This window comes from Pongo abelii, chromosome 21, assembly GCF_028885655.2.
Source record: "Pongo abelii isolate AG06213 chromosome 21, NHGRI_mPonAbe1-v2.0_pri, whole genome shotgun sequence".
Classification (NCBI taxonomy): Eukaryota; Metazoa; Chordata; class Mammalia; order Primates; family Hominidae; genus Pongo; species Pongo abelii.
Genome location: NC_072006.2, coordinates 4,957,219 through 4,982,218, shown reverse-complemented (window position 1 = coordinate 4,982,218; position 25,000 = coordinate 4,957,219). Strand labels below are relative to the sequence as shown.

The 25,000-nt window shown below is 36.9% G+C and overlaps 1 protein-coding gene across 1 annotated transcript in view; it reads left to right on the top strand.

Moving 5' to 3' along the window:
- Positions 1–24,634, top strand: part of MKKS (MKKS centrosomal shuttling protein) — a 29,034-nt gene extending 4,400 nt beyond the window's left edge. Inside the window, 5 exon segments of the mRNA NM_001131652.1 lie at positions 9,053–9,283; positions 15,844–17,244; positions 21,008–21,183; positions 22,087–22,197; positions 24,137–24,634. Of these exon segments, the coding sequence (NP_001125124.1) occupies positions 16,260–17,244; positions 21,008–21,183; positions 22,087–22,197; positions 24,137–24,577 (1,713 nt within the window). The 5' untranslated portion in view covers positions 9,053–9,283; positions 15,844–16,259 and the 3' untranslated portion in view covers positions 24,578–24,634.
- The last annotated feature ends 366 nt before the right edge of the window (positions 24,635–25,000 follow it).

Sequence of the window (25,000 nt, the reverse complement as noted above, 5' to 3'; positions counted from 1 at the left end):
GGACTGTGACCCTAGGGAGGAGGGATTATGTAAAGAAACATTTATGTCAAATGGCAGGATGTGCTGAGTGAGTTGACGAGGAGCATGAGGAAAAGGGCAGAGTCCAGTATATCCAGATTTCTGAATTGAATGGCTTAGTAGATAATGCTTTTTGTTAACGAAACAGGAAATCCAGGTGGAACAGCAGTTTGGGAGGGAAAGAGGACTTATTTTTATATGAGATGAATTGAGACTATTTGTGGGGACGATTAGTTCAAAGGTGAACAGTAGCAGTTTATTATGTGGGTCTAAGCTGGAGATGAACGCGTGAGAGCCAGAGTGGATGCGTGATCATAGAAGTTTGGGGATTGAATGAGACCACCCAGGAAACAAAGACTACCAAAGACAGATCTTTGATAAGGATGAATAGGTGGATGGAAACCAGCAGGCTATTAAAGGAGACTAAGAAGGAACAGTGTAGAGTCCTGAGTACTTAGGAGTCTCAAGAACACATCAAAAGGCTACAGAGAGATTATGTAAGGGGAAGGATTGGTGATCTTTATGGTCAGAATACTTTCCATGGAGAATGAAACAAAAGCAGATTGCTTGGGTTTGAAGATGGAATGGGAAGTGACTAGGAAAAGATGCATTATTTGAAAGGAAACAAATTGTGTAGTACCAGGAAGGAAGACTGGTAAAGGGCAGTTGCCTTAGGGAATTTGTTTTTGACTCTTTTCAGTGGAGAAAAATAGTCATAGCTATGCAAAGGAGAAAGGCCCTTAAGAGTGGAAGGTTGGAGGTAGATGAGAGGGGATAATAAAGTTAGAACCCCAAAGACACAGTAGAAAGTGGGACTGGAACATAGATAATAGGATTACCAGTTCTTCTGACAGCAGGCAAGGAGGTTTATTTATTTATTTATTGAGACGGAGTCTTTGTCACCTACGCTGGAGTACAATGGCACAAACTCGCCTCACTGTAACCTCTGCCTCCTGGGTTCAAGCAATTCTCCTGTTTCAGCCTCCCAAGTAACTGGGATTACAGGTGCACGCCACCACATCCAGCTAATTTTTCATATTTTTAGTAGAAATGGGGTTTCACCATCTTGGCCAAACTGGTCTCAAAATCCTGACCTCAAGCGACCCACCTTCCTCAGCCTCCCCAAGTGCTGGAATTAGAGGCGTGAGCCACCGCGCCCAGCTGGAAGAAGATTTAGTTGAGAGCTAAGGTGCACAGGTTTTTACATAAGGGGACAGCAAGTTAGAGATGTTCATACCTAAATAGCCATAATGTCCTCTGGCCAATAGGTTATCTGCAGAAATGAAGGTGGAGCATACAATTAAAATCTTGAAAATGATGAAGGGTAGAAATGGGCTCTTTAGGGATTCAGAACGTACCAGGAACACATGAAGTGTTTGCTGTAGCACTAAAGGCCCATTCATCTAGGTATCTGTTCAGGAACAATCTGGCTATCTGCATGATACCTACTCCCCTCTCCTCCACCAATCACCAGCATCAAATGGCAGCCAGGGTGTAAAAACAGTGAAAGGGGACAGAATTCTCAGACAACTCTATAAACCACTACAACCATTCTGATAAACCACAGCTTGCTGGTAAGCTAGTTTTCACTTCTCATTAGTTGTTAATCACTTGCTTAGTATTTGAGACTGCCTACAATTAGTGAAACCCCCATATAAGACTTATGATGCTTTCAGTATATTTTTTATTTACAAATACATTAAATTCACAGCAATGAGCAGGGAGGAAGAGCAAAAGACATAAGATACTTACACATACCTATTTCGGCCTTCTGACTGCAGATCCACTCCTGACTGAGTTATGCTGTTAGCAGCCCAGCTCTTGGATATAGGTCAAGCTGACCTTGAATGAATGGTTTGGTGGGGAAGGTGGTAGGATTTGCAGAATGGAAACTTCAGAACTCAATTATGATCCATGGGTTCATTAAGAATTACAGTATTGTTTTTGGGGTGTGTGTTTTTACAAGACTGGAGAAGTCCAGCAAAATGAGTGTTATATTAGGTGATATAGTTGGAAAAGAAAAAGGAAAACGATTGTTCTGTTTACCATGTCAGTTCATTTCATAGGCACAGTTGAAGACCACGTGCAGTCTTTTCTATTGTGTACACAGAAAAAATGCCACAATTCAAACTGCTGTATTAAAAATTGAGGATAAAAAATAACTTTTTAATGTTGATGATGAATTCAGAAATGAAGAATTCACAAATACCTAAAGCCAACATTGTCATTGTAAAAGAAAAGGCATAGTACAATTCCAGTAAACTTCATAAAGTTTCATTATCACAAGAGCTGAGTTAATTGGTTTTTAATATTCTATCTAATGTTCTTCTCATGATTAAATTACGTTCAGTGGAAGTTTTTGAAAATTACAGTATTTTCAAATCAGAACAGCAATTAAGACCAAAAAGAATCCACTTTACACTGTGTCCAAAAGACCAGCAGATGGCGCCCAGCAAGCCCAATAGGCAAAATGAGAACCTTTGATGTAACATTCCCTGCATCCAAGTTATTTTAGGCCTAATTTTGCCGGAAGCAATTAAAAAAACTTGATGGCTTTAACTAATACTATGCTAGATAGAATAATCTGATGGCTAGATCCAGCTGTTTGGGAAGTTCTAGGAAGCTTGCTTGCCTTTTTGCCCTTAACCTTACTAGTGTGTGTGTGTGTGTGTGTGTGTGTGTGTGTGTGTCAGTGTCAGTGTTTTCTTTTCTTGGCCTTTAAGCTACTCTAAAAGATTACAGTATTTATAATGAGGTAGAAGCATAGCAAGCTTCTCCCTCTTCTGTTCATTAATCTCTTGCTGTCATTCTATACTGAGAACTAAATTAAAGAAAACTGAACTAACCCAGCTAATCTCAACCGTTAGTAGGTCACAGATGTGTTTTTGGAGGATATAGACTCTTTTGCCCTCTAATTTTTTTTCTTTTTCTTACCTCCAGAACTGTAAGATGCCCTCTAATTTTGGACAAGTGAAATGACAGCTGTTAACCTTTTATATACCTGACATGAAAGTCAGACAAGGACATGCCACAGGGCGCGCATGGCTCATGCCTGTAATCCCAGCACTTTGGGAGGCTGAGGCAGGCATATCACTTGAGGCTAGGAGTTGAGAGCAGCCTGGGCAACATGGTGAAACCCCGTCTCTACTAAAAATACAAAAATTAGTCGGGCATGATGGCGTGCGCCTGTAATCTCAGCTACTTGGGAGGCTGAGGTATGAGAATCCCTTAAATCTGACACGCGGAGGTGAGCCGAGATCGCACCACTAACTCCCACTTGGGCAATAGAGTGAGACTCTGTCCCAAAAAAAAAAAACGAAGAAGAACATGCCAGGCATGATGCCCCAAGCTAGTTGACCTCAGTGATCCTCAAGAGTATGTATCACGCCCTCCAGATGTTCCCCTCATCCATGATCACACACTGGAAATTCTGATTGACGGTACTGCCCAAGCTGGGGCACTAATTCTTGACTTGAAAAATTGCTTAGTAGAATACTAGCCAAGACTTTTAAGACTTCACAATCTAAATTGACTGCCACAGTTAACTGACAGTAATCTTAGAATCAATCATTTAATGTTTCTTTATTTATAAAATGATCTCATAAAATTGCTATGAAAGCAAAACAAAACGAAAAATATGAAACTTTTGAATAATTTAAGACCATATTTTTGAAAGAATATGAAAAAGCATAAACCACGTTGATTGCCTCTAAACTTTTTCTAAACTTAACAAAAGACATTTTAGTGAATGAAACTATAAATATCAACTCTATTTTACTTGATCTAAAATTTACTAATCTCATTTCATGTCTCTTGATTTCTCTATCCTTCTAAAGGAGTCTTTTTTTAGAAATATGTTTAAAGAAGATTCAGGAAGAAAGATAAGAAAGGGCAGTGGCAAGTACATTAGAGGGTAAGGAAGGGAAAAAATCTTTCTCATTTCTCTTGTTGCTTTGCTCCAAACTTGAAAAGTTCAATAAGTGAACATCAAACACTAACGTATTTTAGGGATCAACCAGTTACTGCTCATCAAATCTGATCATTTTGAGCTTATTCTTGAGAAATCTTTGTTTTAGACTCAGAATCTCTGGTATCCATAAGACAGTCCATGCCTCTTGGAATGACTTGCCAAGTGTTTTGAGGAAAGGACCATCTCAAGGCAAACTGTAAATAGTGTAAGTTTGTTTCACAAATTGGATCTCCCAGTCTGTCTGCTTCTCAGTATCATGAACCTTTCTAAAAGTCAAGGTTTTAAAAACTTTCTTGTCAAGTTCATTTGAAAAATGAGTTAATTTTTAAGAAATTTGTTAATTCTGAAAAGCGGCACATAGAGGCTTTGAGCATGGACTCTGGAGTATTTACACAAATATTTATTGCCATAGCATATTTTGCAATAAAGCATTGAAAAATGTCAAATTTCTTTCAATCACAGATTGGTCAAATTAGGATATTGCCATTACAATCAAATGCTGTATAGCTCTTAAAAATGATAATGGAGATTTATATGCTTTGCAAGAGAGATTACAAAACAGCATGTGTATCATGATCACATTTTTGTTACACCCAAAAGATTTTAGCTCTCTTTTCCTTGTTTCTATATTTGCTAACTTTAAAAAGTAACGTTATACTATACTATATTTATTAGAAAAGGATAGTAATGCTAATTTTCTTTCTTTTTTTTTTTTTTTTTTTTTTGAGAAGGAGTTTAGCTCTTGTTGCCTAGGCGGGAGTACAGTGGCATTATCTCAGCTCACTGCAACCTTTGCCTCCCAGGTTCAAGTGATTCTTCTGCCTCAGCCTCCCAAGTAGCTGGGATTACAGGCGCTTTCTACCACACGAGCCTAATTTTTTGTATTTTCAGTAGAGACAGGGTTTCACCATGTTGGCCAGACTGGTCTCAAACTCCTGACCTCAGGTGATCCACCTGCCTCGGCCTCCCAAAGTGCTGGGATTACAGGCGTGAGCCACCGTGCCCAGCCCTAATTTTCGTTTTGTAAAAAACCACAGAGGAACTAAGAAGAAAAAAAGTGCTAAATTAAAATTGTATCCCCAAAATATGTTTGATTGTAAGTAAAAGCTCTGCAAGAGTTTATAAACAAAATAAATAACACATTACCTCACTAACTACCATATCAAATATAAAATTTGAAAACTATATTTTTTTTTTTGTAAAACTAGCAATGAGCTTTGCTAGTAAGGTCTAGTAAGGTCTAATGTGTCTTGCCCTGAGAAGAGATTATGCAGGAAATAGAATACATCCAGTGTACTGGAGATTTTTCACTATTAAGTGAAAGAAATGAAGTAGTTTAAAGTTATATGCCAATGTCACTTTTTAAAAATATATCTTTTTTATTTTAAAATAGAGATGAAGTCTCACTATATTGCCCAGGCAGTCTCAAACTCATGGGCTCAAGCAGTCCCCCTGCCTGAGCCTCCTAGAGTGCTGGGGTAACAGGTGTGAGCCACTGTGCCTGGCCTTTTCTTTTCCTTTTTATTTAATATATTTTTTTTTTCTTTTTAAATAGAGATGAGGTCTCACTATATGCCAATGTCATTTTAAAGTGCTAATTCCATCTTGCTCAGTGAAAATGGACTATTATATGTACAGTGTGATACTTATTGTTTTTATGTGAATTAAATGAAAACTCTAAAAATAGTTTGTAAAGTGAAAAGCCCTTCCATACTGATCCTAATCATTTCCCAAGCCTCTCAAAGGACAACAGAATTATCTGTCAGAAAATAGTTACTTGCTCTCTCACCCCCATTAGCCAAATCAATATATGAGATATGGAGAATTTGAGGAAGTGGGGACATGTAGATGTTCAGTAAACATTAAAGCAATTAATCATTAAATCAGTCTACATCATTTACTAACCAGGAAATACTGTACTGAGTCTCAGTGATGTTTAGCAAATAGAGTTTTCAGTTAAAATAGATACTACTTTCCAGGTTTAACTAAACCTAAATCTAGAAAAAGATTCATCGATCCTTAAGTTATCCTAATGGAAAGAATAATAGACTGTTAAGCACAATGTACATAAAATTGAGTATTTCTTTTATCTTTAACTGGGAGATGACCCAAAGATTCACTAAATATTATAGGGAGCTAACCCTATATAATTTTCACTCTTCTCAAGGAGGGTTCATACTATGTCATTACATGCTGTTAACCACTGTGCTGGGGAAAATAGTACAACACTTCCCCAAACATTAGTGTTACAGATTGTCATTTAATTTGTTCCTAATTTTAGTTCTTGAGTTACAAATCTCAATTTTATTATTACATCCTTTTATCCTATCCAGTCTCTTTTTTGCTTTTGGTTTGTTTTTTTGAAATGGTCGCATTTCATCACCTGTGCTGGAGTGCAATGGTGTTATCTCAGCTCACCGCAGCCTCAACCTCCCAAGGTCCAAGCGATCCTCCTACCTCAGCACCCCCCACACAGCTAGAACTACAGGCGTGCGCCACCATGCCCAGCTAATTTTTGTATTTTTTGTAGAAATGGGTTTTGCCACGTTGCCTAGGCTCAAGTGTTCCGCCCACCTCAGGCTCCCAAAGTGTTAGGATTACACTTTTGTGAGCCACTGCACCTGGCCCTAATCTCTTTTTATAAGCTAGGGTTTTTTTTTCCTTGAGTTTATAGTTCACAAAAAAGCTGACATATGTTGAATTATGTTAATGATCATGGAGAAGTAAATGGTGAATGGCAGAGATGGCTCTTAAAAGTAATGTGACTTGAAGGGCCAGGCGCAGTGGCTCACGCCTGTAATCCCAGCACTTTGGGAGGCCGAGGCGAGTGGATCGCAAGGCCAGGAGATCGAGACCATCCTGGCTAACACGGTGAAACCCTGTCTCTACTAAAAATACAAAAAATTAGCCAGGCGTGGTGGCGGGCACCTGTAGTCCCAGCTACTCGGGAGGCTGAGTCAGGAGAATGGCGTGAACCTGGGAGGCGGAGCTTGCAGTGAGCTGAGATTGTGCCACTGCACTCCAGCTTGGGCAACAGAGTGAGACTCTGTTTCAAAAAAAAAAAAAAAAAAAAAAAGTAATGTAACTTGATAACCTCATGTTGAGAGGAATAGAGGTGCCAAAGTCACCTTAAGTATTGAGACTGGATATAAATAACAGTGTCTTCTAGGCCTTTAGTTAAGGTGTTTGCAAACAAGAATGCCATATGTCAATCAACACAGGCCAGCTGACCTTTGGTGCAGCCTCTGTCCCTCCTATAAGTAAGTAGCCTTTACTAGAATTCTTCCTCCTTACTCTAAATTCCTCCCCAGTTATTTTATTATACCCTCAAATCCCCAAAGGCTTTTGCCTTCAGACTTCACAATGAAATTTAATTATGATACAGTTATTTGTAATTGATTTCCTCTAAAAATGGAACATAAGCATGTCAATAAAAGGTGTATTCTCTAAAGGTTACAAAAAGTATATAGTATACCAGAGTACGTTAGAAAAGGAAAAGGCCATAAAATACTTTCATTTACAAAGCAGGTCGTGTTTCCTCTATCTAGTAATTAAAATTTTGCCACAAAGTCCTTATAAAATATGAATTGAGACCTTTGGGAGAAATGATTTATAATGCTAAGAATAACATGTTCATAGCTATAACATCTTTTATTATTTTTAGTATGTATACACAGAACACAGACGGTTCAGACTATTTAACTCAGTACTATTGTGTTTTGGTCTTAAAAGGGGGAATAAGAAATGCTTTTCAGACCTTTTTCTAATGGCATTTAGACAAAAATAAAGTAATTTAGGAGATTTCATGGTACTAAAACTCAGAGATGCAATTGAGCCAAGTTCATAGCATGTCTCATAGATGGTGGAGCAGTCCTTATTAAGAGTATAAGGAAGAGTATAAGGAGTCTTTAGAGGTTGTCCAGCTTCGAGTTCCCAAACCCAACAGATCATCAAACATAGCGTCTTTCTGGGCCCTACTTCCATCCTTTCCAAATTTAAAATATATATATATATATATATATATATATATATTTTTTTTTTTAAAGCTAACTAACTTTGTAACTCCAGGCAACTGTCTAGCCCCAGTTTCTTTGTCTAAACTAGGCTGATAACCCTCTAAGTTAGGGTTTTCTAGTAATTCAGGGCAAACACTCTAAAATGCAGTAGTTTTGCACATAAATGTGGAAATGGCATTACATTCATTCTAATTCGTAGCGTCCAAGCCAGAAATCTTTTACTGCAATTGGAATCCATGCTCAGCTGTTGTAATCACAGTTGAAACACTATCACTACATCCTGTCAGAATATAGAACCTAAATTCTTACTGCATATTTGTGGATTACCGTTTGATTCTTCTGTTAAAATCGTGACTAAATGTAATTGTAATTTTTTTTTTTTGAGATGGAGTCTCATTCTATTGCCTAGTGCAGTGGCATGATCTTGGCTCACTGCAACCTCCACCTCCCAGGTTCAAGCGAGTCTCCTGACTCAGCCTCCAGAGTAGCTAGGATTACAGACATGTGCCACCATATCCGACTAATACTTGTACTTTTAGTAGAAACGATGTTTCACTGTGTTGGCTAGGCTGGTCTCGAACTCCTGACCTCAGGCGATCTGCCTGCCTCAGTCCCCCAGAGTGCTGGGAATACAGGCGTGAGCCACCACACTCAGCCTGTAATTATAATTTTTAAAAAATATAATTTAAAAAAAGGCTCTTACTCTATTGTGGCTCAGAGAACATTAATATATTTAAAGAACACCCCATGCATGTGTGTTTTCAAAGATTCATATAGCTTTTCCAGCAGGTAATGTTGCTCCTTTACAATTGTCACCAAAAAGTCAGTATTGCTCTGTAAGTTTCCCAAGGCTGACTGCCTGCTCCCTTTGGGTCAACAACATGTCTCTTTTTGTTTATTAATATTGCAATGTATTATAATTTAAAATGTTTAACAGTCAGCATTTGTTAAGAGTACAGCATGCTGCTTGTAGAGATTTAGAAATGTAATTAAAGGGAGGTTATGGGTTTTAGTGGGTTTTTTTCCTCTAACTGTAGCCTTTTCTTAGGTACACTGATATCGAAGTACTATGAGCCTTCGGAACTTGTGGAGAGACTACAAAGTTTTGGTTGTTATGGTCCCTTTAGTTGGGCTCATACATTTGGGGTGGTACAGAATCAAAAGCAGCCCTGTTTTCCAAATACCTAAAAACGACGACATTCCTGAGCAAGATAGTCTGGGACTTTCAAATCTTCAGAAGAGCCAAATCCAGGGGAAGTAGCAGGCTTGCGATCTTCAGGTAAGTTCCATTTAGTCTGGTTGGTTAATCATATGGCACATTCCAACAATGGGAAACTCAATCTTTTAGAGCTCTGGCAAGGAAAAGCCTAAATTGGCAAGTTACCCGTTGTTTTTATTATGACCCACTGGCAAAATACTATTCTGCAGTTGTTTCTAGAAAAGTTTGTTGTGCAGAGACATTTGACACTTGCCTGGCAGTCAATTGAATGCAAAGGGAAAGGGCAGTTTTGCTAGCAGCATCACCAGAATCATGAATGTGTGCAAAGGAGCCCCTGACTCCTTACCATTACATATCACAAAAGTCCAAATTTATACAAGATTATTTTCTTCTATTAGTGTTCTTTTTTTTTTTTTTTAACAATACAAAACTAATTGTATTCATTTCTTAACATCAACTATTTTAGCTTGACCATAATTTGTTACTTTTGAGAGTCACTGAAATAAAAAGAATGAAGTTATATAATTTGGGTCTATAGTCCCTTATCCATAATTCCAAAATTCAAAAAGTTCTCAAAACCAAAACATTTTATCCTCACTCCTTTGGCAGCAAAACTTGATCTTAACTGACATGAGGCAATCTGCAGTGCAGTTGTCTCCCTTTATCCGCAGTTTGGCTTTCTGCAGTTTCAGTTACCTGCAGTCAACCCTAGTCTGAAAATATTAAATAGAAAATTCCAGAAATAAACAATTCATAAATTTTAAATTATGCATCTTTCTGAGTAGCATGATGAAATCCTGGGCTATTCTACTTCATCCACCCAGGACGTGAGTCATTCCCTTGTCTGTCTACCTGCTCGTTAGTCACTTAGTAGCACGCTGGGTTAGATCAACTGTGGTAGTATCTCCATGCTTAATGTTCAGGTAACCGTTACTTTACTTCACCATGTACCCAAAGCACAAGAGTATTGTGCCTAATTTATAAATTGAACTTTATCATAGGTATGTACAAGAAGAAAACATAATATATATAGGGTTTAGTGCTATATGTAGTTTCAGGCATCCACTGGGTGGTCTTGGAACATATCCCTCATAGATAAATGGGGGAGGTTACTGCTTTTATTCCACTTAATATGAAAGTTGAGTTTCACTGCAGAAATTTTATTGGCATTTGTCGCATTTGATTTACTATAATATAGCGTTATATTATATTATGATTATATTGATTATGGATGTTACATACACTATATTACATTTATAAAATCTAAGAAATTCTGAATTATGAAACTCATCTGGCCCAAGGAGTTTCAGATAAAGAGCTGTGACCCTGTAATTGCAAAGCATTTTCTATTGTAATTTACTTTTTAACCTTGAGGTGAATAATATGCTCTAAGTTTTGTTATAAGATAGATGAGTGTAAGGTTCTGCTCTTTATGGAAGGAGAACCTCAGTAAGATTTTCCTTATTTATAAGCCTTGGTCTGAGATTTTGACTTTTGGTATAATTACTGATTTCAACAATATTTTAAATCAAGATTTTACTTTTAAATGTTCACAAGCAGAAGTGGAAGAGCATAGCTTAATATATTAGACAATTATTAAATATAAAAAGCCAGGTAGTGACATAGAAGCTTAACAACTTAAGAGAGTAACTTTAGGACATTCTATGTAAAATTTGTATTTATAGGAAGAGTTTTAATATATATAAGCAGGGAGTTAGAGAATTTATTAGGTGCTGGATTTTTATATATATAGTCTTCCAGACTGTAGTAAGACCATTATATTATGTATGTATATTGTACTTATGACAAGAAGTAAAGAACAAAAAGATGTCATAACAGTTTGGAGGCCAGGTATGGCCAAACTTTGGAGGAAGAAAATTAAGTAGTTTCTTCTCATGCAAAAAGAAATACTCTTGGAGGAAAAATAGAGCTGAGAAAAGAATCTCCTCTAACATGTTAGGTGAATGTAGTAAGAGATTTTAGATGCCAGTGCAGCAATAGTTAAAAGTTTTAGAGGCTAACATATCCGGTCAAGCAAGCAGAAGCAGATATTTAAACAGGCTTTTAGTAAGCAAAAGTTAGAGCCAGATTTAGAGTAAGTTAAACACAAATTCCGAATAGTTGAAGTACATCAAAAGAATGCATTTATTTGTCTCTTATTTTCTATTCTTATTTTCATTATGGAAAATTACAAACATGCCTCAAGATAGAGAGAGGACAGTATATTGAGCCCTCAAGTATCCATCAACTGGCTTTAATAGTTAATGGCATTTTGCCACAACCAGCTTTAATAGTTAAGGGCATTTCGCCACAACCAGCTTTAATAGTTAACAGCATTTTGCCAGTCTTCTTTTATCCATCTTTTCCTCTGTTTTTTGAACTGCTAGAATATTTTAAATCAAATCTTAAGCTCCACTATGTAGTCCTTTAGTATGTGTCTTTAACAGTAAGAATAAACACACATACACAAACACATTTGCATTATCACCCAGAAAAACTTAACAGTGACTCTTTACCTACAATTTGATACCCAAGGCCATGTTTATATTTCTGAATTTGTCTTAAAAAAATCTTTTCAGGTGGTTTGTTGGAATCAGGATCCAAACAAGGTCTACGTATTGCATTTGATGGATAATATCTCTTTTCAATTCCCCTCCTAAATCTGCCTTTTAAAAAAATTCCCACATTCTCAGTTTGGCTGATTGCTTCCTCATCTTGTCATTTAACAATTTCCTCTTTCTCTCCCCTATTTCCTGTAATCTCGTAATTATATCAAGAGGCTACTTTCATTTGTTTTTTTAATTTACTTTTTGAACAAGAATACTTCATGGATGGTACTGTGGAATAGATCCTAGGTAATCATGTTGTTTCATATATAATGTCTGATCCACTTTTGATGGTGTTGTTGATTTTTTTTTTTTAGAGAGAAGGGTCTTGATTTGTCATCCAGGCTACAGTGCAGTAGCGTATCATAGCTCACTGCAGCCTCAAACTCTTGGGCACAGGCCATCCTCCAGCCTCAGCATCCCAAGTAGCTGGGACTGCAGGCATCCGCCACCACACCTGGCTAAGTTCTAAAATATTTTTAGAACCAGGGTCTTGCTGTGTTGCCCAGGCTGGTCTCAAATTTCTGGCCTCAAGCAGTCCTCCTGCCTTGGCCTCCCAAAGTGATGGGATTGCAGGCAAGAGCCACTGCATCTAGCCAGTGTTGCAAAGACTAACAGGCAGGTTAGCAGTGTTTCTTTCCATTATAAAGTTCCCCGTTGATTTTTTTTTTTTTTTTTTTTTTTTTTAAGATGGAATCTCACTCTGTCACCCAGGCTGCAGCTGGGTGATGTCAGCTCACTGCAACCTCTGCCTTCTGGGTTGAAGTGATTCTCCTGCTTCAACCTCCCGAGTAACTGGGATTACAAGCACCCACCACCACACTTGGCTAGTTTTTTGTATTTTTTTAGTAGAGACAGGGTTTCACCATGTTGGCCAGGTGATCTTTTACTTAATAATTATTAGCGACTATTCATTAACATTGCTGTAACCTAGAAATTGGCAAACTTTTTTTCTATAAAAGATCAGATAGTAAATATTTTAGGCTTTGCAGTTCATATAGTGTCTATACCAACCCTTCAGCTTTCTGTTGTAGTGTAAAAGCACTCATACACAGTACACAAATTAATGAGCATGGCTGCTTTCCAATAAAACTTCATTTACGAAAACAGGCAGCAGTCTGGATATGGTCCATAGGCTTAATTTACCAACTGCCGTATATGGGTCTAATGCACTATTTCATTAGGGGTTGCCAAATGATGCTGCTCAAATTCTATCATTCCTTCTCCATTTATTAGCTGGAACAACTTTCCATTGTCAACTATTCAGTTACCCCAAAATGCATTTATACAAGGAAAGCAAGATTAATGTTTTATCTCAGTAATTCCCTTTATTGGTTTTTATAATAGTGAGTACTCAAGCCACTTAGGGTTTTTGTTTTTGGTGTTAGTATGAACCTGTGGGTTTGCATATATTTCAGTTATCTTAATCTGTTGTAGTCATCATTTTTTTTTTTAATGCTAAAAGTGTCTCATTTTGGATCCTCTCCAAGTTGACTGCTGTTGTTGTTTTTCCTTTGTCTTTGTGATATGACCCACGTAGTCTTTAATAACATCCTTACTTTTTGGCAGAAAAGGACCCCAGCTTACCTTGTGTATTTCTTACCTCATACCTATAATCATTCTTTTTGCCAAAGAACTCCATTTGTTTTTAGGAAAAACTTTTACCTGTTTATATTTTCTTTAAATCATATTTTATAGTGCACCTCTTAATTTAGAAGAAGTCATGCAAGTTTTACTGTTATTTTAATTAAGTTATCCATCACTGCAACAACAACAACAACAAAAACCCATCTGCCAAGGCTGTGCATCCAAGAATAGTCAGGACCATTCGTCTGATGGTAACTCTTGGAATTATGGAGCACCTTGTTTAGGAAGAAAGAGTTTTAATAGAGGTGAACTGATACTTCCAAACATGTTCTATAAACCAGCCCCAGTGGTTTCGTTTTTTTTCTCTTTTCTCTTTCTTGTACCTTCTTTTGTTCAGGTCTAGACCTGTGACCACAGGTCAACAAGTTTTGGCATCTTTAAAATGATTTGGGAGTCACTAACATTTTCAGTGATTTATTTGTCATTTTAGTGAAATACTAGCCAAAAGATGTGTGTACTGGTCTCACCTACTGTAAGACTGACAGAGGTGCCAACATGGCATTCTGTTTTTGAAAAGTTACATGTCACTATTAAGTATTGAAAATGTTCTAACTAGAAAAACGATTTTCTTAATCATAGTTTTTATTGTGGGGGGGGTGTGTGTGTAAGTTTTAAAGTGCAAATAAACATATAGAAGTCACTTTATGAGGTTTCATTTAAATGTATTTCTCAGATTTTGCTGAATCTGAAGTAGCCATTGAAATATTTAAGTACCTTGGCTGTTCCTGGCATCAATAAACAGATTTTTCTTTCCCTCCTCATGCCATACAAAAGTTGACAATGGCTTTATCACCACAGGAAGAAAGCTGACCATCATTGCCCTTCATTTGGGCCCAGTTGCCATGGTTACAGCCCTTAGCTAAATTGGGAACAGTAACCAAAATAACATTTGCATAACATTCCCTTGTTCTGCCCACCTCTTTGCACATCTTCAAATCAAGGTTTTGGTCTGATCACCATACTGTGCTGTAGCCTACTTTTAGGAAGTACTTTAGGCTAAATAGATTTGTTTCATTTATGCTAAATGCTCTCCTGGATACTACCATACTCAGCATATTCCTGGAAATACTTACTAATAATATACCTTTAAAACACCAGGCCCCAACAGATAAGATCTATGATCTAACATTTTTATTCTTTTCACACATTATTATTAATGTGTCAGGAATTTATGCCTCAAGGCACACTTTTTTTTTTTTAACAAGGACACTACCTTGTTAAGGAAACTGGAATTGTATTTCTACACGTCCTTTTGATATATAACGTTTTATGGTATTTAGACTTTGAAATTGAATTGCAACTCAGATCCTATTTTTATTGTTGTTGTTATCCAGCATATCCCTTGGTTTTTGCATGTACTGTCATTAACCAGTGCTTTGGGGAGGATTCATTGACTAGGACTTCCAAAACTGAAAATCATTGATTGATAAAGTAAAATGATAGAAAATTAGCTCTGACTTTAGCCAGGTGTTTAAAACATGGTTTGTTTTTTGGTACAATGTGTTGTGCAGATTTATTCAGCTAAATATAGACTATACATTAGTGAGTTTCTGCAGTAGACATGCCAACAGCTATCTTGTTTTTAGTTATTTACAAACATGACTTGATGTAAATGCACTTCTCTTCAAACCTAAAGTTTCCAAGCAAACCACAATTATAGATAAAAACATAATATTAAATCTTCATGTTGGAGAATAAAAATATTCAAGACTTCTTTTAAGTCTCAGAGACTTGCCGGGCACAGTGGCTCACACCTTTAATCCCAGCACTTTGGGAGGCAGAGGTGGGCAGATCACCTGAGGTCAGGAGTTCGAGACCAACCTGACAAACATGGAGAAACCCCATCTCTACTAAAAGTACAAAATTAGCTGGGCATGGTGGCGCATGCCTGTAATCTCTGCCACTGAGGAGGGTGAGGCAGGAGAATTGCTTGAACTCAGGAGGCTGAGGTTGTGGTGAGCCAAGATCACGCCATTGCACTCCAGCCTGGGCAACAAGAGCGAAACTCCATCTCAAAAAAAAAAAGAAAAAGACTCAGATACCTAATTCTCTGTTTTATATTGTAGCATTTCTCTCCTGAAAGCATGCCATATTCAAATAACTGTGCTGTAAGCTTCCTAGCCAAGTTGTTGTGCCTTACAGAATCACTGAAATACAAGCACTTTTTCTTGTAGAGGGGATTTATTGAAAAATAAAGGAACTTTAAGTCAAAGTTGGTTTACCTTTCTCATTTTCTGGAAGTTTGTGCCAGTTAGTAGTTCCTTTTTCTAAAACGGCAGCAGAACATTAGAATAAATTATTAAACTGCAGTCCACAAAATGCTTGGGAAGTATTTCTCTAAAATGTTTTTTTTAATTTATTTATTAGATAAAGAAGCAGCTTTGAATCTGAGCTTCACATCAAAAGAAGACATGAAAAATACCAGTTGGATTAGAAAGAACTGGCTTCTTGTAGCTGGGATATCTTTCATAGGCATCCATCTTGGAACATACTTTTTACAGAGGTCTGCAAAGCAGTCTGTAAAATTTCAGTCTCAAAGCAAACAAAAGAGTATTGAAGAGTGAAGTAAAATAAATATTTGGAATTACTAATTTGTCATTAAATCATTCTATGCTGATTACCTTCATAAACATTGAACTTTTTTATTTTATAGCTACAATGCTGCATATTCATACTTTAATTCCTAAAGAATAATTTTTAATGTTAAAACGTGATAATGCAATAAATAGAAAATGTGGTTTACAAAATAAAAACGGTCTTCACTAGTTACCACCTGAAGTAAGATGTCTCGTTTGGAAGCTAAGAAGCCATCATTGTGTAAGAGTGAACCACTGACAACTGAGAGAGTCAGGACCACACTTTCTGTCTTCAAAAGAATTGTAACATCATGCTATGGCCCTTCAGGTAGGCTGAAGCAGCTGCACAATGGCTTTGGAGGTTACGTGTGCACAACCTCACAGTCCTCAGCCCTGCTCAGTCACCTTTTGGTCACACATCCCATTTTAAAGATCCTGACAACCTCCATACAGAATCATGTGTCAAGCTTCAGTGATTGTGGCTTATTCACAGCCATTCTTTGCTGCAACCTGATTGAAAATGTTCAGAGATTAGACTTGACACCCACCACTGTCATTAGATTAAATAAACATCTTTTGAGTCTTTGCATCAGTTATCTCAAGTCTGAGACCTGTGGTTGTCGAATCCCAGTCGACTTTGGTAGTACTCAGATCCTCCTTTGTTTCGTGCGCAGTGTGTTAACAAGTAAACCTGCCTGTATGCTCACCAGAAAGGAAACAGAGCATGTCAGTGCTTTGATCCTGAGAGCCTTTTTGCTTACAATTCCAGAAAATGCTGAAGGCCACATCATTTTAGGAAAGAGTTTAATTGTACCTTTAAAAGGTCAAAGAGTTATAGATTCCACTGTATTACCTGGGATACTCATTGAAATGTCAGAAGTTCAATTAATGAGGCTATTACCTATCAAAAAATCAACTGCCCTCAAGGTGGCACTCTTTTGTACAACTTTATCCGGAGACATTTCTGACACTGGAGAAGGAACTGTGGTGGTCAGTTATGGGGTTTCTCTTGAAAATGCAGCCTTGGACCAGCTGCTTAACCTAGGAAGGCAGCTAATCAGTGACCACGTAGATCTTGTCCTGTGCCAAAAAGTTATACATCCATCTTTGAAGCAGTTTCTCAATATGCATCGTATTATTGCCATAGACAGAATTGGAGTGACTCTGATGGAACCCCTGACTAAAATGACAGGTAAAAATCACTCTTGGCTTTTGCCCCTTACAGTTAATAAATCACACTTTTTTGAGCAGAGATATTTTTGGTTTGTGTCACTGTTAACATCTTGAAAAATTGACACAGCATGTGTCAGTATCATTTCTGGCAGCAAAGGTTTCTGGAAAAGATCCTGTGTTGTTCACATACTAAAAATGCAGTGATTATAGCCATTTTCTATGTATTTTCAGCCCCCTAATGTACTATATCATAATCTAACCCCCAAATATTTTACAGGTTGTTGAGAAGTCTAACATCCCCATAATCCTAAGGTCTTTCATACTTTACACAAAATTCTTCAGCCTCAATTGACAAAACTTTTAAATCACGTTATGTTTAGAAAGTGATTTTGTAACTAGAATGCCCCTTTTTCTTCACTTTATAATTCCAACAAACTTCTGTACTTCTCCTTAAGTAGTTGTTTCTAATGGGAGGGTGATGTACGTGCACCTGTGTTTTACCTATATCAAAACTGTTCCCACCTGACCTTGAGAACCAAGATCATCTTTTACTTTCAGCACCTTTTACAGGCCTGGCCCACAGTGGGTGTTCTAAAGTGTTTGTTGAATTGACTGAAATATATTTGGTAATATACAGAACTAAAACAGGCAAAAAATTCACTGTATTTTACAAACTCAGCAAATTAAAAGCAGATATAAGACCTGTTAGAGCCAAAGAAAAATGACAAGCTGAAGAGTTCCTGATTTGAGCTACTTTTCAGTATCCTTTAACTGCTTTGACAATCTATCAGAAAGATGATCATTTAGTCTGCATTGTTTCCAATTTTTAAGTTACTAGACTTAAACCATTGTTAAAGTTTATTTAATAAAAGTCTTAGTATAAATTATCAAAAAGGAGCTGTGTGTATGCCAAGTGTTGAATACATAATATCTCTGGGTTATTGCCCTACCTTGGTAAGACTCAAATGACTGTCAAAGTAGAGTTTCTTAATAATGGAAATAATTCCTTGGAATTCATTGTTGGTATGGTAAGTCAGACTGATAACCTTAAATATCTACTAGCTTTGCATGAATCTGGCAATTTCCAGCTTGTAAATACTGGGTCTTCCAGATTCATTTTTAAAATATGGGACACTTTAGCCGGGTGTGGCACATGCCTGTAGTCCCAGCTACTTGGGAAGTTGAGGCAGGAGGATTACTTGAGCCAAGGAGTTCAAGTCCAGCCTGGGCAACAAAGCAGGACCACATCTAAAAAAACAAAAAGGGCTGGGCAGTGGCTCATGCCTGTAATCCCAGCACTTTGGGAGGCCGAGGTGAGCAGATCACAAGGTCAGGAGATCGAGACCATCCTGGCCAACATGGTGAAACCCCATCTCTACTAAAAATACAAAAAAAAATTAGCTGGGCATGGTGGCCGCGCTTGTAATCCCAGCTACTTGGGAGGCTGAGGCAGGAGAATTGCTTGAACCCGGGAGGTGGAGGTTGCAGTGAACCGAGATTGCGCCGCTGCACTCCAGCCTGGTGACAGCAAGATTCCCTATCAAAAAAAGAAAAAAAAAAAAGAACATTTTCCCATAGAAACCATATTGTAACTGGGGGCTGGGTTTCCACACTAGCCCATAATATGTACCTAAACATGCATTAATAGCCATACCTTTAGTCCTGGATCTTGGGAGCAGAGAGCTTTTGAGAAAAAAAGAAAAGGGGGGAAAACTGTACCAGGCACATAACGCAGGTAAACTTCTAGGTAGATGAAGTATGTTTTTGGCCTTACCTATCTCCCCTGGCAATCTAAGTTAACATTACCTCATTTCAGGCCTTCAAACAAAATTCCTGTTTATTAATGATATAGGTTGTATAGTGGGTGTTACTGTGGATGGGTGCCACATGTGAAGCATGTTGCAGCTTACGGAGGTTTTTTTTTTTTTTTTTTTTTTAAGGTGGAGTCTCACTCTGTCGCCCAGGCTGGAGTGCAGTGACGCAATCTCGGCTCACTGCAACCTCTGCTTCTTGGGTTCAAGCAATTCTGTCTCAGCCTCCCTAGTAGCTGGGACTACAGGCACAAGCCACCATACCTGGCTAATTTTTTGTATTTTTAGTAGAGACAGGGTTTCACCATATTGGTCAGGCTGGTCCTGAACTCCTGAGCTCAGGTGATCCACCCATCTCAGCCTCCCAAAGTACTGGGACTACAGGCGTGAGCCACCGCGCCCGGCCTGGAGCATTTTTAACATTTGACTTGGTTTGATTTATTTGTGAAGTATGCATTATTATCCCCACTTGCCTCTCATGTGAGGGAGGCAGAAAAGTTAAATGACATGAGTGACAGCATCCAGTGGCTGATAAGCAGTAGAGCCGGTCTTCTCATGCAGAATCTGTTGTTCCCACCATGTGAAAGAAATTATACTATAAGATTTTGGCTTTTTTACTTAGATCACTTTTTTACAGTATTCGTTATTCTTGAAGACTTCAGAAGTAAACAATATTCAAATAAGTGAAATTGTTTAGTTATTATATTCTATAAATTTTTTGAGATGGAAGTGTTTTTAGACATTTTAGCCTTTTTTTTTTTTTTTTTTTTTTTTTTTTTTTTTTTTTTTTTTTTTTTGAGACGGAGTCTCCCTCTGTTGCCCAGGCTAGAGTGCAGTGGCGCGATCTCAGCTCACTGCTCACTGCAACCTCTGCCCCCCAGGTTCAAGCGATTTTCCTGCCTCAGCCTCCTGAGCAGCTGGGATTAGAAGCACCTGCCACCACGCCTGGCTAGTTTTTGTATTTTTAGTAGAGACGGGGTTTCACCATGTTGGCCAGGCTGGTCTCAAACTCCTGACCTCAGGTGATGCCCGCCTCAGCCTCCTAAAGTGCTGGGATTACAGGCATGAGCCACTACACCCGGCCGACATTTTAGACTTTCAAACTACACCCCATTAGTTTGAAAGAAACCATCTTTTAAAGGTGAGTCTGAAAGAAAAGGAAACTAGCTGAAAGGGGTGAATGGCTCAGAATTATAGCTTTAGACTTTAGTATTGTTTCTTGTAGGAGTTTGGTGTAGGTTTCTTTTCTTACATAACTTCCATTACATTTGGAGATTTGGAAAATTCAAGTCACCCTAACTTCTTTATTCATATTTTTACTTGTGGTTTATAAAACTTCACTATTTTACATGTGCAGGTAGGAGGACAAAATACTTAATATATCAAATAATAACAGTGAAATAAGCATGTCACTTTATTTTGGCATAATTCAGTTAGCTATTGTATAAATAGTTGCCAGACAAAAAAATAATTCTTACGTATTCACTATGTAGAGTCCCGAAGGAATTCAACTACACAACTATTTGGATAGCGGCATTTATTTTAAATTGAAAATAATAATGCCTTAAAAAAAAATAGCCTGTCACATCAACCCTTAATCCAAGTTAGTGAAGTTCTTAATTTGGGGTCTCTAAACCCTGAATGGGCTTTGAGGGTTTTCTGAATTCCTTGAAAATGTATGCAAAATTGTATGTGTCTTTTTCTGGGAAGAGAGTGAAAAATGACTTCTAAAAGATTTTCAAAGAGATCTGTAAACCAAAATAACTTCTACTTTACTTTATTTGTATGTCATTTTAATAGCAGAATATAACTTAGCAGTTTAGGAAGATTCATCTTATTTATCCTGTATTTCATATTTTAAATTATATGCTTGTGGGGCTTTTATGTTGGCTAGGAATAAATATACTTTTAAATGGTTGTTTGCTCCACTTTTGCTTATGCATCTTGTATTTTCTAATCTTTAAAAAATAGGAACACAGCCTATTGGATCCCTAGGCTCAATATCTCCTAATAGTTATGGAAGTGTGAAAGATGTGTGCACTGCAAAATTTGGCTCCAAACATTTTTTTCATCTTATTCCTAATGAAGCAACAATCTGCAGCTTGCTTCTCTGCAACAGAAATGACACTGCCTGGGATGAGCTGAAGGTAGGTAATGAACTTTGAATTCCATGTGCAGGGACTGAGGGAGGAATTAGTCACTCAATAGTTATTATGATTTTTTTTTCGTAGCTTCCCTAGGTAGTATAGAAAGCAAAAATTAAAATGATTGATGCAAAGTCACAAGTAAGCTAATTTAAATGCCTGTGGCATTATAATAAATTTGGCATGTGTTGCCATTTATTATTTCTACTATTTACCAGAAACCTAAAAGGCCCTTGACATGTGAACTTTTCTGAGAAATTAACTTGAATTGTGTAGTCTTTGATGGTAATGTGTATGAATAATTCACTTGGAAAATGAGTTCCCCAGTCAATACCCATCATCCACTTCTTAGCAGAGTTTCCTGTTCTCTGCCAGCAATAATACATGCAACTTTTATACAAGGGAAATGATAATCTATGGGATTGGTCACAAGTTTTAAAGATTCATGTATGCTCAAGGATATATCCTGAGTAAATGTTAAAGGTCTGTGTGGTTTTTTATTTATTATGCTGGGATGTAACTGTATTATTTCCAAAACCATTCAAAATAAATTTATTATTTAGTCTGAAATAATTTTTTTAGTGGAAGTGCCAGCAAACCTTGTTGACCCAGATATTTTGAGGCCATATATTTGTCAGTCTCAATTTGAAGAGCTAAGTGTATATGAAAGAAAATACTAATCTGGCTCCATGAAAACAAACTTCTGACTAAAGTATCTTCCTTTAATCTCTAAACCTTACTATTCAGAATGTATTAATCACATGACAACCTTGGCACAACACAAGTTTTGTTCTTTTGTAATTAAAATCACACTCTCTGTATTCACTATGATGCTTTGAGAGCATGATTTTTTGTGTGTGTATATGATGTGAACGTCTGATTCTGATGATTTGGGTTTTTTCTTAGCTCACGTGTCAGACGGCACTGCATGTCCTGCAGTTAACACTTAAGGAGCCATGGGCTTTGTTGGGAGGTGGCTGTACTGAAACTCATTTGGCTGCATATATCAGGCACAAGGTATGTAAGATAATCCTCTTTGATTTACCTGAATTCTCAGCAACTTTTGTTTTCTGAGATAATAAGCCAAAATCATAATATCATATAGTCTTTTTGTTTGTTTGTTAATTTTAACTTTTAGGTTCAGGGGTGCATGTATAGGTTTGTTATATAGGTAAACTTGTAGCCTTTAACACTGAATTTTTCAGTAGTCTAAATAAAATACATAATCAGAAACACTTGAGGGAAATGACAAGGTAAATATAAGGTAATATCCTTATTACAATGATTATTATAAAAATAGTATTTTACCAAGTGATCACGTTCTTTGAGTATTGTCTACATGTTCTGCATGTTGAAGCTAGCATTCTGTTATTGGGAGTTCTCTTAGAGATCTCAGCTGCTGCAATACAGTAATAATTGATGTTCACAAACAAAAGAGCCAAGTTTCTACAGAATACTTCAGTATCTTCTAGAGCATCAAGAAAACAGTTTCATTTATTTAAGCAGTTCACATATTAGATTATAATTTTAAAATTGATATTTATGTATGTTATTTATTAATTCTACTAAATAGAATTTTTTGATTATTCTAGGAAACTCCATTTCCTGACAGCTCTCAGATAAGTTTAGTGCATTGTTGTTCTGATTATTTCATAAGTACTGGCCTACTTTATTTGAAAATGGATACAAAAAGGTGTAGGTATTTTCCAGATATTAGCAATCGATTCATTGGATAAACATGCCCTGTCCTTCCCCAAATAACTTAGAATCTGTTTGAAGATAAAGCACATTCATGAAAAGTTATCAGAATATACATTATGGAAAACAAAATTTGTGCCAATCTATTGGTGCTGAATGGACAATAATGTATTCTGAAATGGAATTAAGTAAACTAGAGAAAGTTTTTTGGAGGAAGGAGGTGTCTTGAGTAGGAAAGTGGTCACTGTTTTTAAGCAGTTAAGATATGGATTTTTTAGCCCGTCATTCAGTTATTAGTTTGCTAATACAGACATGTTGCTTAACAACAAAGATATATTCTGAGAAATGCATCATTAGGCAATATTGTTGTGCAAACAGTATAGAATGTACTTGCACAAACCTGCATGGTAGAGCCTACTACACTCCTAAGCTATGTGGTATAGCCTATTGCTCTTAGGCTACAAACCCTTACAGCATATTACTGTACTGAATACTGTAGGTAATTGTAACACAATGGTATTTGTGTATCTAAACATATCAAAACATAGAAAAGGTTAGTAAAAATATGGCCTTATAATCTTATGGGACCACTGTTGTATATGTGATCTGTCATTGACTGAAGCATGGGTATGTGGTGCATGGCTATATATTAATTTTTCTTTTTATCATGGAATTTCTAGGATAAACATTTTTAAATAGTGGAACCAGAAGACTGTTTAAGGTCTTATTACCTTTTCATTAATTTAAAGAGAAGAATATTCATTTTTAAAACATTGATATGAAAATTTACATCATGATTTCCAAATAAAAATGTGTGCATTCTTATTTTAAACAAATCTCAAACATTTTGCAGAGATAAATAAGTACTTCATTTGGGACATCAGTCTTCAGGAACTTCCTCCTGTGTGCAGAAAAACCTGTAATACATGCATTATGCCTTGTCCTTCATGTATTAAGGAGGCACTACCAAGCCTCATTCAGAATAAGCTGATGGTGGGATTATTCTGATTCACTCCTTCTGGTAACATGACTGGTAATATATACATTTTTAATACATTTTTACTATAACCAACCTAGTTAAGGTTTTGCAGCCTGGCTGGCTGACTCATACAAGCCTATTAGCATTGTGCCAAACCCCAAATTACATGAAAGTAAGTAGTAACTTTAGGAATAAGATTTTGATTCAGTATCTTATTTTTCTGAAACATTTTATATTAATTGCTTTGTATGTGTTTTCAATGTTTTTATTACTCTTTAGACTCACAACGACCCAGAAAGCATTCTCAAAGATGATGAATGTACTCAAACAGAACTTCAGTTAATTGCTGAAGCATTTTGCAGTGCCCTAGAATCTGTTGTTGGCTCTTTAGAACATGATGGAGGTGAAATTCTCACTGACATGAAGTATGGACACTTTTGGTCAGTTCAGGCAGATTCTCCCTGTGTTGCTAACTGGCCAGATTTGCTTTCACAGTGTGGCTGTGGATTATACAATAGCCAGGAAGAACTCAACTGGTCTTTCTTAAGAAGCACACGTCGTCCATTCGTGCCACAAACCTGCCTTCCACATGAAGCTGTGGGCTCAGCCAGCAACCTGACCTTGGACTGTTTGACTGCAAAGCTTAGTGGCCTACAGGTGGCTGTAGAGACAGCCAACTTGATTTTGGATCTTTCATATGTTATTGAAGATAAAAACTGAGAGAATAGCATGTTTGTATTACAAAAGAAACAAATAAACTAGTCTGTTGGCAATTAAGAAAAATTGTGAGTGTATTTGTTCTCTCCCAAAGACCTGTTCTACATATTTAGACAAACGACTCATAAAATTATAGATACACTTATTTAGGAAAAAAGGTGATTTGTGAATAGAAATGCTATGAAATAATAAAAATATGAAGCATTATTTATTTAAAAATATTATAGTTATCTTAGGGATTCTATAGTGGCTGCTGTACATTGTTCTAAATTTTTGTTATGTTGGTGTCATTTTGAGAGCAAACAAATAAAAAAGACTCCTAATCCATGCTCTAGTTTGGATATACATATATTTTAGATATTTTCTAGTTAGTAGTAATTACATATGCTTAAAGTATAAAACTAGATCTCAAAGTGTCACAAAACA